We start from the raw sequence: 19,048 nt of genomic DNA, 5'->3' as shown, positions 1-19,048 counted from the left end.
TTGTTGTATTGCATGCAGCTAGGTCATTGATCCGAAAAAAAGTGCAGTAAGACTCTTGCTACTTTTCCACCAGTGTCCAATGATCCCAAATTCCCAATAGTTCTCTCCAATACAAACATGCTTTGTTAGAAGGAGCTGAGACGAAACCTTGTATCACAAGAGTTCAATCACCTCTAGAATTCAGTGAAGTGGAAACCTTGGAGTGACGAATGAAGGCACCAATTATCAATTTTTCTCAATACGGGAATTAATTTTGGAATGTAAAGAACATTCCCTCTTCCAAAGCCCATATTAGCAAAGAAAATATAAATGCAAAGCCCAAACGTGTGCTCGGTATCATCTAACAAAGCCCAATTGGCAAAAAAAAATTAAAGCCCATTATCATCAGCCCACGGCCTCTTTCTCACTCCCTCGTGCTCGTACGTTTTCTGCCGTCTGCAGCCTGCCACCTACGGTGCGTCACGCCGTCACCGTCTCTTCCTCAGCGCCGTTCTCGCTCCCCGCCGCCCTCTTCGCCCGCCGGCCGCCAAGCCGCCGCTCCCAGCCCAGCGCGGACTGAGGTGTCGACCACAGCGCCACCCGCCGCCGGAGCAACTCACCCGCCGACTCCTGAAGCCACGGGGGAACCGAGGTAAGGTTCGACGCCCGCTCCTCCCCGTTCCCATTGTGCCAACCCATATCCTCCATCCTGACACTATTTTTCTCTCATTTTCCATCCTGACACGATTTTCCTCTCATTTTTGTAGGGGTGTCAGGACCCCTCCTATCCATGGCTTGCCGCCTCGTCGCGCGCCACTTCCTCTCGCACCTGCGCCTGCAGGCGCCGCGGCCCCTGCCTGTTCCACCGCTGGCTCTGGGCATGATTACGCACTGTGTCGGCCCGTCGTCTTCTCCGGTTGTGGCGCCTCAAGGTGCGGGACCGTTCGAATTCGACCGATTCCTCCTTCTTCCCTCTTTGATCTCGTGTGGTAATGAATCATCTGTGTTTAGTGTGATGGAGTACCAGGGAACGCATGCATCATTGCCACCATCTGCACCTGAAACTGCCTGCATAGTTATTTTGGTTTTCAGTGGACTAATGTTGCTGATGATCATAGAGGAATTATTTTCACCAGAAATTCTAACCAGCTGCCTTTCTCCATGGAAATCTATATTACGGCCAGTTGGGAAATATGGAAAATGCGAATTGGGAAAATATTTGAAGGTTCCAATGTTGGTCATTGTCTTTGGACTCTAAAATTCAATGAAAAAGTGGTGCTCCAGATGCACCAAGTTCGAGAGGACCTTAGACCTCAGATTTTCCATTGGCTAGAAACAATTGTATAATCTGATCTTTTTTCGGTTTTCTTTTATGTACGTACTTTGACTCTTTTGTACATATTAAAAATCTGTAAAATGAGGTGCTGTGTGGAACTCCACCATAGTTTTTCTTCTTCTTCTTCTTTTTTAAAAAAGGAGAAACAGGATTCTTTGTTATACTATTGTGTGTGTAACCCATTTCACTTCATAATCGTGTAGTGGCTAATCTGTTTTGTTGAGTCTATTGATTGGGGCTGTAGGCTGTAGGTACTGTGTGCTCAATGCATGCTGAAGTTATGTAGTTGATTATGCTGTGTTTACCTAATTTGGGAAAAGATGCTATACAACTGAAAGTCTGGAACTCTTTCTCTAGACTGTATACTGTTTGGGAGAAAACGACTCTATGTTAGACAACAGAATGTTGGACTTATTTTCCAGGCAAGATGAAAAAAAAAGTAACAAAACATATATATACATATTGCAAGTTTCAAATGCGGAGTGCGTGTAAACCTCAGTGCTTTCTTACTTTCTGGCAAAATGGATTACCTGCTCTTTTAAGTTATTTGCTAGTGCATTTTTCCCTGTTCTATTCCTTTCGAAGTACTGGGTGGTTGATGCATAGAGATAATATGTATGTGCGCAAAGCGCTATAAAATTCAGGAGCTTATAATGTTGCGATTCATTGGGCCGTTATGGTGTTACATATGCTCCAGAAGGTCAGGAATTTGTTTGAAAATCTTCCATTGCTTCATTTAAAGAATGATAACTTGCTATATAGGTATATTGATTAATAAAAGGACCATAGGATGACATTAAGGTGGTTATGGAGCCAACTAATAGTTATTTGATCGGTCTAGAATAGTGTAGTTTTGGTCTCAATGGATGAATGAACCTTTGAGGAGTACAATTTATACTGAACAGATCTTCTCTATCCAGGAACCCGATACTTTGCTGACGATCGCTCACACTATGACCTGTTTGGTAAAAGAAGGCCAGGGGATGAAGAGTTCAGAAAAGCTTGGCAAGAGGATGTTGATGAAGAGGACTGCCTGTGGACAGGTAGTGAAGATGAGGAGGAGGAGGAAGAGAGTGATACAAAATTAGAGAGGGAAATTAAGAAAGTGAAGAGGCAAGCCAAGGAAAATGCAAATCTTATTGATGCTGATGACAGCGACGAGTTAAGAAGTATATGCCCTGAGAGTGATGAAGATGATATGACTCTCTGGAGTGGCAGTGAAGATGACGACGACGATGATATTCCCTCTGAGGCACATCCCAGTGAACGCAGTGATTCATATATTGATAAGGTGTTTGAATTTGACGAGTCACCAAAGTACCGCACAATCTCAGAGCTGTTGAAAGCGGAGAATGAACCACCAGAGCTATCTCCAGGAAAGCAAGCAAGAAAACTTGCCGTAGAAAATGCTCTCAAGAAGTTGAAGAAAGGCCCTGATGGACGCTACATTAACGTATTTGATGTTGTCACTGATATAGATATCCTGATTGGTGCATTTGAGAACATTGTTTCAGGACCAGAATATGCAGAGCTGCGGGAGGGTGGACCAAAAAAGCTCAATATACAGTTCTTTAAGGATATACAAGCACGCATGAGGGACCCGAATTTCAAGTTTTCTCCAGAGTTGAAGTTAAAGCCAAAGAGTAAGTTAGTGTCTAGGAAAAAGTGGCAGAAAGCAAAAGCAAGGAAGAGGAAAAATGACAGACGTTGAGCTGATGTCATACATTGTGATGCATTCATCTTCTTTTCTCCTCTCATCAGGATGCTTTCTTCAGATGGTTGATGTATTATCTGTAGTGTAATTCACAATGGATATTCTCAGAGTGATGGCACAAGCACTTAAGAAAACCATATTCGTTATTATCATTCCACGTGATGTCTGTTCTGTTTGGGGATTGAGAGAAGTTCTGGATTGCTTAGAGTTCAGTAAGAAGCAGGGAGTATGATCATGTCCATTAACACAGGAAGTGATGAGAAGTTAGTTTGCAAATTGCAACTCATGTCTGACTTGAACTGTCTTTATTGTCTTCACTCTTCAACACACGCCTGTCTTGATGTTGCCGGTTTTTTTAGGATTGAAACCTGGGAGGAAAGTATATGCTCAAATCTGTGTTTTTTTTTATAGTTTCTCTTGTATTTGATGCGAGTAACTAATGTCCTTTGAAATGCTCACAAGGTATATGAGTTGGATCAATATAGTATTACAGTGACAGATTTACCACTAACCATTGTGGTTCTACACTTGCTGACTCGGTGTTGGTTGACTGAGGAAGTGAGGATTAGGGAGGTCAGGCTTTACGTTGCAGACTTGTATCTAGCCTATATAACTAGAATCTCTCTCATCTCCCCCTTTTGCTGTCATGACAAACTAACAGTTTATTATCTCCCATGATAGTTCCATGGGAAATTTGTTTCTTTGTATTATTTGAGTGCACTTGTGCAGATGCTTGGAAATGAGCAAATTTATACTTACATCTCTTTGTTTACTTCTGTAGTATGCAATGATCTGTTTTCTCAAAATATTGTGTTTGTTTGGTCTTTCATAACCATGGACACTAAGATTACATCAAAACCAATTGAAATCATCCCTTGCTGGATTTTACAATGTTTACTATCCAGGCCCTGTGTGACACAGTGACTGGTACCTGGCCGGACTTGTTCCGAACTTGTTTCCAACTGACTGGTTACCACTGTTTTTTTGCCTTTTTTTTTGTCCCATGTAATATGCTTATGCACTTGGAAGATCACACACTAATTGTCAATACTATGCGAAACAATAATTTTTTATGGTTGGCCACTGAAGTATGACGTAAGGTTACCCATTTATTTGTAGTCCATATAGTAGATTATTACTAATGCTAATTGTTGTGTGAAGACTAATGCTGCCATTCCACTAACCTTTGCTTGATAATTTGGAGACTCAACCTGCATATTGAAAAGTTTAATATGTTCTAGAGCGGCCCATGGTCGCTAACACTGCATATCATGCTGCCTGGATCTGATTGTTGTGCCAACTGCAACTGAGCACAAAACTAAGCTACCAAACGTTAGAGATTTGCATCAAAATATTGTGCCAACAAAGCCATCAAACTTTTGGTGCAGCGTAGCATCCTGTACCACCGTACCTTGTCCCAAATTACTATTCATTTTGGATTTTCTAGATACATAACTTTTGAAAGATACAATAAAAGATGTAAAACTCTCCACTTGTGGCTTGGAGGTGCTAGGTTCGGACCAGCCTCTTTGCACAATTTTAAAAGAATTTTGCAAGAATAAGGCTGTCTAGAAATTCTCTTCCCCAGACTCCACCTTGTGTGGGAGCTTTTTGCACTGGGTACGTTCTTTTCTGGAAAAACTAAAATGAATAATAATTTGGGACGGAGAGAGTATGGGAAGTTGCCCTATTATCGTAAAGGTTTGAAAAACCAATTGTTTATAGTATAATAATTCGGGATTCTCAAAGTGTGTCATCCAAATAATTTACCTTCTTTTGTTCACTTCTCCTTTTCAGGAAGAGCAAAGAAAAGGAAGCTTCTTGCGGGATCATGCAGGTGGGCATGCTCGTGCTCTACTTATAGTTAAACTTTACTTTATTACCCATCTCGCCTCAGTTATAGCTCCACTCATATTTAATTGCTGCCAAACAGAATCATAAGATTCGCCGTGCTAGTTTCTTATCTGGAAGCATGGGTGATGGATCAATATTAAAGTTCTTGAGCCTGTTGCTACTGCTAAAATGCTATTAGTCTGTCTGAAAAGCATCCACTGCTGAAGTTTCCCTTGTGAGTATTGTAGTTGGTTGGCTCCACAACCTAATGATCTATTGTAGGCTTTCAGACTTCTTTCATTGGGAACTTAAAGTTTCATCTTCCACTTTTACTCACATAAAGCTAAACCAAAGATACAATAAGACGGTGAACATACGTACAGCAAGGATTCATATGGTTTTCAATTGACAAAAAGGCAAGCTACTTTGAACCCAGAAGATTTGTTTATTGGTATTGGACAAGGAGTGCTTTCTTCAAGATCAGGTAAGTACCCCTGAAACTGCAAGTTAAGCATTCTCTTATGTTTCTTAATAAAAGGACTTTGTATTGTTGAAGTTTTTTAACTGAGCTTCTTTATAATAGTTATTCATTGGTAATATAATGATATTTTGAGTCATGGTAATGACTTAGCAAATGAGTTATGATAACCGAGCTTCTTTAGAACAGTGTTATCTTTAATTTTTCAGAAATGGCACAACTTCAGCAGTTGCCTTTACAGTTAACGTCCCCATACTGCTTAAACTGCTCAAATTTCGAAGTTCCACTAATATACAACTGGAAACATAACCCAAATACCAAAGCACTGAATCAAAAGGCTGGCATGTCTGTTGAGGTGAATGTTGCATTCCAGAGAGAATCTCATCACCTCCCCCAATGGTTCTCTGCTCGCTTGGGCCGTGTTTAGTTGGGGAATTTGGGAGGTGCCAAATTACTGTTACAGCACTGTAGCACACTGTAGCGTTTCGTTTGTATTTGTGAATTATTGTCCAAATATTGACTAATTAGGCTCAAAAGATTCGTCTCGCAAAGTACAACAAAACTGTGCAATTAGTTTTTAATTTCATCTACATTTAGTACTCCATGCATGTACCGCAAGTTTGATGTGATGGGGAATCTTCTTTTTGCATAGTGTCAAAGTTGGAAGTTGGGAGTAACTAAACATGGCCTTGTTCATCTCGCAGGGGTCAAGTTTTCTTGGTAGTTGCAAGCACCATTTCACTGTGCTTCACACCTGCAGGTCAAAAAGTCATGGTGCCCCTGCGCAGGCCTTGCCGTCACAGAGCCCCCTCTTTGTTGAACAAGTTTGTTTTTTTTCCTTTACATGCTTCCCCCGTCATCATAATCCCTTGTACTAAAAGCAAGCATCAAGTTTATTCTAGTTATATACCAAAGCTGCTTGATAAAGTTTAAAGATGATTGTTTGTGTTTATAGTTTACTGTGCATGGCTTTCCATGCCCTCAGCTGGGTTCCAGCTTTTGTCTACTGCTCCCTGTGTTCTGGTCCCTCCTCAGTCCTCACTGCCTAGCTCGCTGAGAGGTCTGCTGTATATGTCTCACATGGCTGTTGGTGTACTACTCTCTCACACACACAATGTGCATGTGTGTGCAAGGGAGAGATGTTGACTGAAATGGAGAAAGCCTCATCTCAACTCCTCACTCCGTCCCCTTTTATATGTCGTTCTCGCTTCTCGAGAACTCAAACGTAATCAAATTTGACCAAAAATATATAAAAAATATTAATATTTATGATACATAATTAGTATTATTAGATAGATCGCTAAATCTATTTTCATAATAAATTCATTTAAAAATATAAATGTTGCTAATATTTTCTACAATTATAGTCAAATTTAAAAAGTTTGATCAGCATGCTTCCCACGGCGACACCGATATTAAGGGACGGAGGGAGTACGCTAGCATGATGTACTCGCTCTGCTTTAGTGTCTCTCTCAGCTTTTTTCTGTTGAGGAAAAACCTCTTTTCCACAAAGCTGGTGTGTTGGGTATCAATACGGCAAGCGGCACGTAGCCCTAGTTACATTCCTGACGGAAAGAAAACTGGGTGGTGATCCAGATTTGGCTTGTTTGGTGGCTGCATATGGCTTTGTCCTTGGCCATTTCACTTCAGCCATTCAGGACCATTAGTCTGGTGGAAAATCCATCTGCTAATTTATGCATACTTGTTGGGTCAATGTGCTTGTTACCGTGCATATTTATTTTATGCTGAAATAAGCTGCATACCTGCATCCTAACCCTTGTTTCATCCCTATATTTCAAGTTTTCAACTCCAATTCATGGGGTTCCTTTTCCTGCAGGTTAATTCGCACCTTACAGATCCAGCTGCTGTTGCACACTTGCACTATCCATCCGGATCTTGCATTGAGTTGACCATCATTGCTAGTGCAGGCGGGGGTGCGGGTGCCGCACGCCCCCTGCAAGTGTTTGCATATTATACGCACATCAACAATTCCACCCATCCATGGAAGAATAAACAATCCATTTGCCTGCCAATTCCCCTTCCCGAGAATCCTATACATTCTTTATACAGGTGAAGTGGAGGAACTGCCTACTGTGCAACTACAAAAGTATTGCCTTTGCAGTTCGTACAGTTAGCTAACTACTTGAAAACTGGATAAACTGTGCACGAAAAGGTTCATGGAATTCTTAAGAATATGCATAGGTGGGCTTGTGCATTCCACCTTTTGCGCCATGCTCACCTCAGTCACAAAGATTCCATTTGTAGTATAATACTGGGAAGTCGAACTTACGAGGACCTTTAGAATAACAATCTTAGTACCAGCGTTTCTAAATTTGTTTTCTTCTCAACATTTATCAATTGTCTATGTCTGGGGTGCATTATGGTATCTGTACTATAGTCTGTCAAAAGTAGTAAGGAGGACTGAGAAATCAGAATTTATTTTTGCTAGGGACCAATGCGTTCATGAAGGGAGCCACAACCATTATGATGAGCATTCATTTTCAACCACCTTTACCAGCATACACTTTCATCATGGAATTTGATCATGGTTGGCATCTTTGGGTTCAGCAGGCTCACAGCTTTCTTACAAGGAAACTGCACCCAGTGTTACAGGTTTGCAATCCTCCTCTTTGGTTCTTGAAATCCATTTGCGATATGTATGTCCATTCTACAATTAATATTTTCAACCTTTAAACAATACTCTGGAAATTGTGCTGCCTAAAGTATGGTGTCAGGCCTTAACAACTTGGAAGTGCTCTGTGCTTAATTAACTAGTTAATGTTTAATTTCTGTTCACATGCATGCTCACCAGCTCCCACTCCAGTGCCATGACCATCTGTAGGATGGTGTGGGACAAACTCTGCCAGTAATACATCACCCCCAATGTTGACTGCTAACAGTTGTTCACCCTCTCCACTTAACAGTCTGATGCCATGATCACCAATCACATGCCATAGGATACAAGTCCACACCAGATATACAATATACAAATTCTAGCAAGCCAGTCAGGGCAAAGCACTAGGCAGTAAAAGGTATTACATTACACTGTTTGATCACCCTCTCATGTTGCCCCTACTTTCAACAACACATCTAAGTCAACACCATGATTCATTCTTGATACGGGCGAAACCATAAGAGCAGAAAAATAATGAAAGAAAGAAAAGAAAAGAAAAGGTAGCAGGACTGGATCACCATTACCATGCTTCATCACCAACCTCTAGATTCTAGCAACACTCCTACATGACAACACATCCCTTGGTGTTCTCATCACTGAACATGGTCTCCACATCCCCATTGCTGGCCGGGTAACCCGCGCTGCCAGGATGGGGATGGTAGTAGTAGTTGTAAGGGTTGTAGTAGCCAGTGTAGGGGCTGATCTGGGGAGAGGAGTGGTACATCATCTGCGGCTGCTGCTGGGGCTGATGCATCATCATCATGTTGCTGTTCAGACCCCTCAAATTGTTCATCATCGCTGCTGTGGCCGCAGGGTGATGATGGTACCCCTGCATGCTCGCCATGAGATTGTTGCTCTGCTGCTGCTGGAGGTGGTGCTGTTGCTGAAGACCTCCATAGCCGGCAGCAGCATAGGACGGGTGGTTGAAGCCTGTGTAGCCTTGGAAGCCAGGAGCAGCATTGCCTGCTCCCAGGCCATGGCTCAGGCCCAACATGCCAGACATGGCACCAGTGTTCCTCTGGGCACCATTGGCCATCTTGGCGTTTGCCGCCGCCGCCATGTTGATCACATTCGCATTCTTCTGGTTCTGAACGCCGGCACCCATCTTGGCATTTGCTGCTGCCATGTTAATCACATTCGCATTCTTCTGGTTCTGGTGGTGATTAGCTCCGGCACCTCCGGTGACATTACCTCCTTTCTTGCCAGTGTTGTGGTTATTGTTGGCAGCAGCATTGTTGCCGTTCTTATTCTGGTTCTGGTGGTGGTTATTGCTGTGGAACCCCAGCTGGCTCATCTTGTCCCCAAGGTAGCGGAGCTCCTCCTCATAGTCATCGTCAAACTCATCATCCTCGTCATCATACATGTCATCATCCTCGGAGTCAAGCTCAGGGAGCTGGTGCTTGTTGTTGTGCTGGCTCTTGAACGCCTTGAGGCCCTGCATGAGGCTTCCAACCCCTCCTTGCTTGCCCTGGTCCTTCTGGCCGCCATTGTTGTTCTTGTTGTTGTGGCAGTCCTTCCCTGGATTGGCACCTTGCTTCTGCTGCTGTTGGTGCTGCTGGTGGTTCTGCTGGTGCTGCTGCTGCTTCTGCTGGTTGTTGCCCTTGTGGCCCTGGTTGCCGCCGCCGCCCTTCTGCTGCGTCCACAGCTCCGCGTGCTTGCCGCCCCTGGTGAGCTTCCGGATCAAGGTCTCCGCGTCCACGTCCCCCGTCACCGAGACCTTGTGGTTGTCCACATCGATGGCCACCGAGTACACGCCTGCAATGAGACGCAACAGAGAGAGTTCACAAGCGGCTCGTGAGCCACGGTAATTACCAAGTACTGGGCACCTATTACGTTATAGGCATCACAAGATGTGGGCTTGTGCAGTGAGTGGGGTTGCGATCCAGAGTCCTTCCTGTCGTTCATTTGAACGATTAGCAGGGAATTTCACCTCAGGAAATTTTACCACGGTTCAGTAAAATGCACACCAGCTCAATCTGGTGAAGTGGCGAGCAAGGTTTTCAGGCCAGGGCACAGTTTGATGGCACAGTTATCAAGACTAAGAACTAGGCGCCTGTTGAGTGTCCACGAAACTCCCCCTCCTCGTAATGAGGATGCAAAAATGTTGATGTGACATAGTATTTAATTGCCACGAAACTCCTAAGAAACTTTGGATTGAGACTGATCTTAGCAGGTTTTTTCTTTGTTTAAACCGAAACTACAATACTAGCTGGAAACAATTTGGCCTGGACATTACGCGCGTGGTACATGAAAAGCCGGGATCTCTTGTCGTGTTAACGCATTCAGCGAGACACACGGTGGTGCTTTTAGTTGCAAGTGGACAAAGCTTTCAGTTTTTATGACCGGGCAGGAAAAGATAGATTTTCCAGTAAAGTGGGTGTGTCGAGAAAAAGGGCGAACTGAAAAAACAATTTCCTGTAAAGTGGGTGTGTCAATAAAAAGGGAGAACTGAAAAACAAGTACCACCAGCTTAGAGCCAGCGCTCTTCTGCAGGAAGAGGAGGAGAGGGGAGGACAAGTTACCTTCAATCTTCTGGAGCAGCTTCTTAACCTTGTGCTTGCACCCGTCGCAGTGTATGTTCACCCTCAGCACATGGTTCTGCAAGAAGCGAAGCGAGGAAGGGAAGACCCAAGAACAGTTCAGTCAGCTCTCATTCAAGAAGAAGCCACACATGAGAGTCAGAGAGTGGGAGGGAGCGAGAAAGCAACCTGGATCTTGACCAGCTTGAACTCCTCATCTTTGGTCATTCTGCCGGCGGGGCACTGTGAGCAGGTCGCCGCAACGAACGAGACGGGAGACACCGCTTGGTGGTGGGGGAAGAGGAGAGACGGGCGGAGGAAGAGGAGGTGGCGCTGCAGCCGAGCTCGCGGCAGCAGCGGTGGCTTCGCTCAGTGTAGGGGGTGGGGGAGGGAGGAGTGATGGTGGTGGTAGTGGCGATGGTTTTCTTGTTGTGCCGTTGCGGTGCAGGAGAAGCCTACTCACTCACTCCCCTCCCGCATTTAAGAATGGCTCTCCTCCCCTGCCTGCCCGTGCCGCCCCCGCCCGCTCCTCGCTTGCTCGGTCAGACGGTCACTCTCCTGGGGTCCTGCCACTTCTATGTACTCCTATCTCTCGGTATCACACTGACCTCACGCCCACACCCACACCCACATGGGCTCCTGGGCTGGGGCCTTTCTCCCTCGCCCTCACGCCCACTCCTCCTCCTTGCCTGCCCCCACCGCTGTGGGAAAAATGTATTGCAAGCCATTGTACTCTCCCTCTCTCCTCCCGTTGGAATAGAATAGCGTGGTAAAACTTGGCTTTTGTAGTCCCTCCAGAACATTGTCTCGAGAGTCAGACTCCAGAGCGCGCGTGCGCGTGCGGTTTGCAGGCTAACACCCTATTACTGGTCTCCATGGGCCCCCCTGCATAACATGATATTAGCACATATTACTGGAAACTCTAATAAGCACCTTTCAGGGTGCAAACTGCGAAGTGACCGTCGAGAAGGGAGGAAATTGCGAGCGTGCCAGGTGAAATACGTGGTGTCCCAAGCGGACCCGAGGTCGCCACGTGCCCACACTACTGTTGATTTGATCTGTTTGGTGTTTGCGAGCGTTCCCCTCCCCTTCCCTTCCCTTCTCCGGTGATGCTCGAGCTCGACCTCGACGCAGGGAGGAAGCCAGGGAGGGCCAGCCCCGTCAGAGCGATTTGACGAGGGTGACGTGGTCCTCGGCTTGCCGCTGTGTCTCTGCGTGGGGGTGATGGGAGGGGAGGTCAGCGTCTGCGTGTGCGCTTCGGAGTTTGGGCTCCCGTAGGAAAATACCAAAAGTATATTGCTAGGGGCTGTCTATTTCCATAGACGAGTGTTGGAGGGGTCTCGTAGCACTCGATTTTTTTACCACAGGATCTAAAACCGATGGCCGTGATAAAACCTTCCATTCCCTTATCTCTTCCCCACGATGAAACTTTATCCCTAAGCGCAGACTCATGAGGCGCGTCTCGCCCCCGCCGCCATCATCCTCCATCACCGCCAACGCTAAAAAATTGAAGCACGACGCCCCCGCCGTCTTCACCGACCAACCGGGATCCTCCACCGCCCGGCTTGGGTGACGCCTCGCCGCCCCCGCTCCGCTGCCGTCTCAACCACCACCGCCACCGCCGGCCGGTGAGCCACCCAGAGCTCCCTCCTACACCCGCAGGTGACAAGTAACCCCATCCTAAACCTAACCTCGAGCTCTAACTCCGAAACCCTAACCTACCGGAGTTGAGGAAGAAGCTCTCATGGCCAAGAACGTTGACTGGCAAAATTCTGAGTATTGATGGGAGTAAAAATGTACATTACGATTTATGCCTTGTTTGGAAGGGAGGGGCTAAACTTTAGCCCTGTCACATTGGATGTTTGGATGCTAATTAGGAGGACTAAACATGAGCTAATTACAAAACTAATAGCAGAACTCCGAGGCTAAATCGCGAGACGTATCTATTAAGCCTAATTAATCCATCATTAGCGAATGGTTACTATAGCACCACATTGTCAAATCATGGACTAATTAGGCTTAATAGATTTATCTCACGATTTACCCTAGGGATTGTGCAATTAGTTTTGTAATTAGTCTATATTTAATACTCCTAATTAGTGTCCAAACATCCGATGTGATAGGGACTAGAGTTTAACCCCGTGTCTCCCAAACACCCCCCTTAACGATCCCCGTACTGCTACCTGTATCCGAAGAGCGAAGCCCAAGAGGGAGCACCACGGTCCGGTGACCAAATATTTTATCCATTGCCTATATTTTTATTCCTTCCCTTTCAGCATTTATCAGCTGCCCGTTTAAATTTGCATACTGACATACTGTGTCGTCGCGTCTGACTACCTTTCCGGTGAAGAACACGCTGTATAGCCTTGCCATAGCTGTAGGCTTTTTATGTTAACCGTAGATGGGAGATGGTACTGCTGTACTGTACTAGCACCGTTTAGGTTGTTACTTCTGCTGAACAGACCAAGATTTTCTAGACAGTGAGCACCAGCCAACCCAACCATACTCTTATTCGTCCTTAGATTTATGCGATTGTCCTTGGACAAATCGTACTCCAGCTCGATGCGTGCCACTGCATTTACAGGGAGCAACAACCATGGTGGGGTGGTCTCGAATTATTGTAATTTTTTTCCATAAACTGCATGTTGCTATATACGGTATGCGATTTGTTTGGCACAGTACACGCTACACGGCGTTGCAAGGCCGGCCGTCCGCACGATCACAGCTGCATGCACGCCAAGGGATACTAACATGGGCCCACATGTCGGCCGCGGAACAGTAGCAAATGCCCTCGCACCTCACTGTTTGGCTGCCTGCAGTGAGCTTCGGAGAAGAGAGGGAGGGAGACTGGGAGAGGGCAGGTGAGCGACGGGGACGTTTAATACCGAGAGGGGGGAGGGACAGCCGGACAGGTACTCCAGCGAGGTGGGGAAGGCCAGAAGGGGACGAAGGAATTGAAAGCTGGGAGGCAAAAGCTAGCGAAGTAGCGAACAGCGACGCGACGATGACCCCCGCTCACCTTGGCCACCTATCATATCGAAATATTTAGATACTAATTAGAAGTATTAAATATAGTCTAATTATAAAACTAATTGCACGGATGGAGTCTAATTTGTGAGACGAATCTATTAAATCTAATTAGTCCATAATTAGATAATGTAGACCATTTGCTAATGATAAATTAATTATGCTTAATAGATTCGTCTCGTGAATTAGTATAGGGGTTCTGCAATTAGTTTTATAATAAATTTATATTTAATCCTCGAATAATTAGTGTCCGACTATCCGACGTGACCATTATTTTAGCCCATCGTGGCGCCGTACGACACCGCTGCAGAGGTGTTTGCTTCACGTTACCGAAGATGCAAGCAGGTGCCGTGGCAATGGCATTGGCGTCAGGGGGTTCAGGCCTCATGACTGCCACTGCTCGCCCAGTCCGGCAGGCATCTGCATCGTGTTCCGCCTCGGGAGATGGATCGATGGATCGCTGGTGGTACGGTGGTGGGTGACTCACTGACTCGTGGTAAATGCTTCGTGGGGAGTCGTAAAGACAAACGTGATCCGCGTCGTTGTACTCTGAACCGAACCGTAGATCTCCAGCTGCAGCAGCTGCACTGCTCGAACAGCTGCGGCTGCTGCCTTGGTTGTTGGTTCGCTACAAAGATCTCTCAAGATCCGTGTAGGATGCGCAGCAGCCAGAAGGGAAGAAGGAAGCGCACTCTTCGCGTCGCTGGTAAAAGAAGGATTCGATGCGGATCGGATTCGCAGCCCGGTCCTCGGCCCTCCCACTTGCTGCTGCGCGACTGTTTCCTCCAGTGAAGGTTGACAAGTGTACCACCCTACCTACGCACTCCGCAGAGCCTTTGCCGTTTCGCTCCAACGCATGCATGGCCGTGACGGCTACGAGGAGGTCTTGGGCGCTGGCGCACTGGTCCAGCACTGGCGCCACAGCGGCAGCGGGCGATCCAAGCTCCTTGATCAAACCAAACCACTCCTCCTGCTCCTGGTGATCGATCAAATTAATCTGCGCCTGCGTGCGTGCCTGCACTGCACTGCAAGCCTCGAGTCACCTGCGCGTCGCCGCTGCTTCCCCCAACGGGTAAAAGGGCGCAGCGGCAGCAGGCCATGGATGGATGGGTCCCTCGCCTCCCTCCCCGGCCGCGCCTCCACTCCAACTCCAATGACAGTTAGCTGTTGCCCGTGTCCTTGCGTCCGTCACCGATGGCATGCAATGCAGCAGCGTGCAGCGCCTGCCTGCCACCCTTGTGCGTGCGCTTTGCGCTGCCCCTCCTGGAGCGGTGAAAGCCGATGGAGAGGACAGTAAAAGCGAGAGTGGGAACGGCCCGGCCGCGGCCGGCCCTGGATGATGTGTAAGCAGAGCTTGTGTAGGGCCCTTGACAGCACCCAACAGCGAGCGAGTTCTTGCTGGATTTCAGGGCTTGGCTTCGGCATCTCCCCGTTGGCCGCGCCCGCGCCAGGGGCAACCCAACCCAACGGCTGCGCATTACTCGCGTCCGCACAAGCGCGTCCCGACACGGCCTGCCTGCCTGCCTGCCTCTGGGCCGGTTTCGTCGTGCATGCACACACACAGCCAGGGCGAGGGCGCGAGGCGAGGCGAGCCAACAGCTCGGCAGAGGACTGTTCCCCGTACGTCGCGTTGGGGGGGCAGGCAAACCATCCTGCGCGCGGCGCTGGAGAATGTAACACGCGCATTCCATGCCACAACATCACTGATCACAAGGTGTATGATAGATCCTGATCCTCTGAACATTTGGTCCGAGGCAGAGGCAAGGCAATGCCTTCGTTTTCTGCAGGCTTCGGATTTGGTGGCTATCCAATTGCAGAGGTGATGTCCGCCAGCAACTGCAACAATCACTTTAACCAGCAGCAGCGGGTTGGTTTTCGGCCGGTCAAATTAGGAGGTGGCAAATTACTGTGCTGGTACTGTAGCACGCTGTAGCGTTTCGTTTGTATTTGTGAATTATTGTCCAAACATTGACTAATTAGGCTCAAAAGATTCGTCTCGTAAAGTACAACAAAACTGTACAATTAGTTTTTAATTTCATCTACATTTAGTACTCCATGCATGTACCGCAAGTTTGATGTGATGGAGAATCTTCTTTTTGCATAGTGCTAAAGTTGGGAGTTGAGGGTGAGGTAAACAAGGGCTTCGTTTCGGCGTGTCGCCGGATTCCGGATGCGTGCGCTTTCGCTGGATTTCTTTCTTGTCCGCTTGCCGAGGATTTGCCGAGGAACTGAAGGTGATTTGAGAGGGTTGCAGAGTTGGAGTGTCGATCGGCGACGAGCTAGGGACGTCAGGCTCAGGCAGGCAGCTGGGTGAGTGGGAGTGGTTAATGCCTGGGTCCTGGCTGTTGAAAAGACGCAACAGTGAGCATGCAAGCATGCTGCACGCAGCTCGTTTCCATTGGCGCGGCGCATGTTTCGGCTGCCCCTGTCCCTGTTCCATGGCGGATGGGATGGATTGCTGAGGTTCTAGATGTCGTGCTTGGATCCCTCTGAATCTGTCAATCTGATCTCTCGACCCAGGTGATGATGTGACCGAGGGTATCTGGTATTTTTTCTTGTTAAAAAAAAAGTGTCTGGTATTTTTACCGTATCGTATTTGTCGTATACTTGCGGTAACATCATACGTGCGCGTACACAATCAGCCAGGAAGTAGCGTGTGCGTGCCTTCAGCCTCAAGTGGAGCAGATACTCAGTGACCTCCTCCAAACAGTGGCAGCGTACGGGGCGAGCGCCCACATGGGGTGGAGGTGCAACACGCAACACGTGCAGCTGAGCTCTACGTCGTAGCTAGGCACCGGAAACATTCATACGGATGTCATGCACGCATCGGTAGGAGCATGGGCGCCTGCAATTGATAGGAGAGCGTGTGTAGGCTACGGTTTTTGTTGTTTCCCGGGGTTCATAGACCCTGTTCTAACGAATTTTTTGGAGTTGGCTGGCCAAGCAGAGTACAAGATTGGAGTCCTGGCAACTGAGGGGGCAATATTTGAAGGCAGCCCGCTTGACATTTTGGAAAGCAACAACTAAATACTAATTTAGGTTTTTTTATGAAACAGGAGGGGATTGAATTCCATCCTAATTTAGGTTTGACTAGAGTAAAACGTCAAATGTAAATTTAAAAAACTTGTTCTTCTTTCCTTTTTCGAAAGAAAACCAGGTTTAGCTACTGTCCTGAGGGTGGTTCTTTTTCATTATGTTTGTATTACCCATATATGAACATATTCTAGGCGGATTGTGCATATGGACTGCGAGAAATGTCACTACCTGATATGCTAGCGTTCCAAATTAACAGATGGAGCAAACGCAAAGCAAATGTCGCTGCCCCTAGGCTCTAGCACTCGCATCGATCCGTGACAGCTGACGCCGCGTCTCTAGCTAGCCCCCTGTAGCAAGCAAGCCAAGGACTTGAGATCGGCCAGCCAAGTACACCGCACCTTTACGCTTTACCCATGCACAGGTCCTTTCGGCACAGTTACGACGTGCACGGTGCACCACAGCACCCCACTCGCAGCCGCAGCACAAATAATCGGCAACCTCATCGACCAACAGATCCCTCTCGCCCCTGCTGCCTGCGCTGCACGAACCAGGCTTGAGAAGAGCGTGCGCGCGCGCGCGCGCGCACGTCTGCCCGGGCGCGATCGGGCGAGCGGGGTCACTGTACTTTTCGTTGCGTGATTGCAACAGCACGGCGGGGGGCAGAGGACGCGACCACGACGACAATGCGTACGCGCGCGCCCGTGGCCGTATCGACGGGACAGCGACACCGCCCCCAGTTGCGTACAGGCAGGTGATGAGGTCACTGAAGGAGTGAAGTCTGAAGAAGACACGGATGCATGTGGGCGCGGGGCAGGTCTCTGTCCTTGTGCCGTGGAGGTACCTAGCTAGTGCTGCCTAACACCGTAGGAGGGGTAGGAAGATAGGTGGGTGGGTAGCTAGCATTGGAGATGTAGGAGTAGGCTACAGCAGACAGCTAGGCTTTGTGGCCGTGAGCACGCAGGCATGCCCGGCCGGCGAGCGCATTGCCGTTTGCTTTCCTCCCCGCCTGCGGCATGCCTTTCGGTGCGCGACGCGACGGCCGGGCCGGTTCGTGATTGGCCGGCGCCGGCCGGCCCCCGGCGAACGTCATGATGCGGTCAAATCCAACCATCCAGGAGGGCTCACCGGGCACCGGCCACCGCTACTCTTTTTCCCCGATGGCGAGGCAGGCTGCAGGCACGACGACCATGCTATTGCGGTGTGTGCCCGGGCTGCACACGCGGCGTGCATGCTTTTGGGCGCCATCATGGCTAGCGGTTGCTGGTTTGCTGGTGATCGTTAAAAGGCCGGCGCGTCAGCCATGGTCTCATGAATCATGATCGTCGGCGAGCGGCCGGTGACACCGACACGAACCTGATGAGCCGCCCGGTCGGCCAGGCCGACGGGAGAGGCGGACACTTGGATCACAGGCTAGCAGATATGGCGGCTGATCCAAAGCTATTAATTGGAGGTCGCGGTGCAAAACACAATTTGAAGCTGGGAATTCCATCCTTTCCGGAGTCGGACGGCCCAATTCGAAGCTGCTCATGGATTTTCCCACTGGCCCGCCTGTATGGGAGGGAGGGGAGGAGGAAACGCGGAGGAAGCAAAGCAAACTGCACGGCCCACTTGCGGGATGCTGGCCAGCGTTTTGTTTGGGCTTCGGAGCGAGTCCACCACTTTAATCAAACACTCAGGGTGCTGTGTGGACCGTTGCTGTTCACGGAAAACGAATAAAATTAAGGAAAAGCCCTCTTAACGTCATTCGTTGAGGGACAAGCTCGTCGAGGGACAAGGATACTCACGTATCCCCATCGACCAGGATACTGGTCGGTCGGTCCTAACAGGTGGGTCCGTTTAATCACATCGTGCAGGTCAAGGTACGAAGATACGTGAAGCACAAGTTCGGAGACTGGGTCAACGGATTCTGCCTAGATATCAAGGGATACTTGTTGTAAACCAATTCGGATTGCTTTTCATTTAACAACAAACTAGGATTAGATCCTATCCGATTGTAACCTTAGGTCGTCAGCCTATATAAGGCGGCCAGGAGCACCCCTCGAGGGTAACGCACCTCAACTCATCTAACCTCAACTCTTCACACCTGCGATCAGCAATACAATCCACCAGAACACACATCACGTAGGGTATTACTCTCCGGAGACCCGAATCAGTCTAAACCTTGCATCTCTGTGTTGCCATTCAAGTTCTTGATCTTACGATCTCCCCTGGCTACAAATCTACCACCTCGGTAACCCCCTGATGGACTGCCGATCACTAAATCCGACAGTTGGCGCGCCAGGTAGGGTTGATCTTGAGATCCTCCCCAGCGAGCTCGATGGCATCCCATCCAGGCGTCATCTTCCCCAAGAGCATGAAGGACTTCCTCGCCAATCTGATCCAGCTCCGCTTTGGGAGCATGTCGGTGGACTCCGACTCCACCGCCTCTATCGCCGACTCGGTGTCCAATGCC

The 19,048-nt window shown here is 48.1% G+C and overlaps 2 protein-coding genes across 3 annotated transcripts; one reads left to right on the top strand and one right to left on the bottom strand.

The window, feature by feature from the left end:
• Positions 1-456: 456 nt before the first annotated feature.
• On the top strand, positions 457-3,540 carry LOC117854835 (uncharacterized). 2 transcript variants are annotated; one of them, XM_034737089.2, is made up of 3 exons: positions 457-636; positions 747-911; positions 2,236-3,540. In XM_034737089.2, exons 2-3 carry the CDS (start codon positions 770-772, stop codon positions 3,024-3,026), a joined length of 933 nt encoding a protein of 310 aa, XP_034592980.1. In that variant the 5' UTR covers positions 457-636; positions 747-769; the 3' UTR covers positions 3,027-3,540. The 2 variants fall into 2 exon arrangements, with proteins under 2 accessions (XP_034592980.1, XP_034592979.1); XM_034737088.2 differs by having other exon boundaries at positions 458-631.
• Positions 3,541-8,318: 4,778 nt separating this feature from the next.
• On the bottom strand, positions 8,319-11,064 carry LOC117858528 (uncharacterized). The gene is made up of 3 exons (XM_034741607.2): positions 10,723-11,064; positions 10,537-10,612; positions 8,319-9,769 (listed from the first exon to the last, which is right to left on the bottom strand). The coding sequence occupies exons 1-3, from the start codon at positions 10,759-10,761 to the stop codon at positions 8,577-8,579; spliced, it is 1,308 nt and encodes a 435-aa protein (XP_034597498.1). The 5' UTR covers positions 10,762-11,064; the 3' UTR covers positions 8,319-8,576.
• Positions 11,065-19,048: the final 7,984 nt, after the last annotated feature.

This window comes from Setaria viridis, chromosome 5, assembly GCF_005286985.2.
Source record: "Setaria viridis chromosome 5, Setaria_viridis_v4.0, whole genome shotgun sequence".
NCBI classification, from domain to species: domain Eukaryota; kingdom Viridiplantae; phylum Streptophyta; class Magnoliopsida; order Poales; family Poaceae; genus Setaria; species Setaria viridis.
The sequence above is the reverse complement of the archived record's forward strand: the minus strand, read 5'-3'. Positions and strand labels throughout refer to the sequence as shown.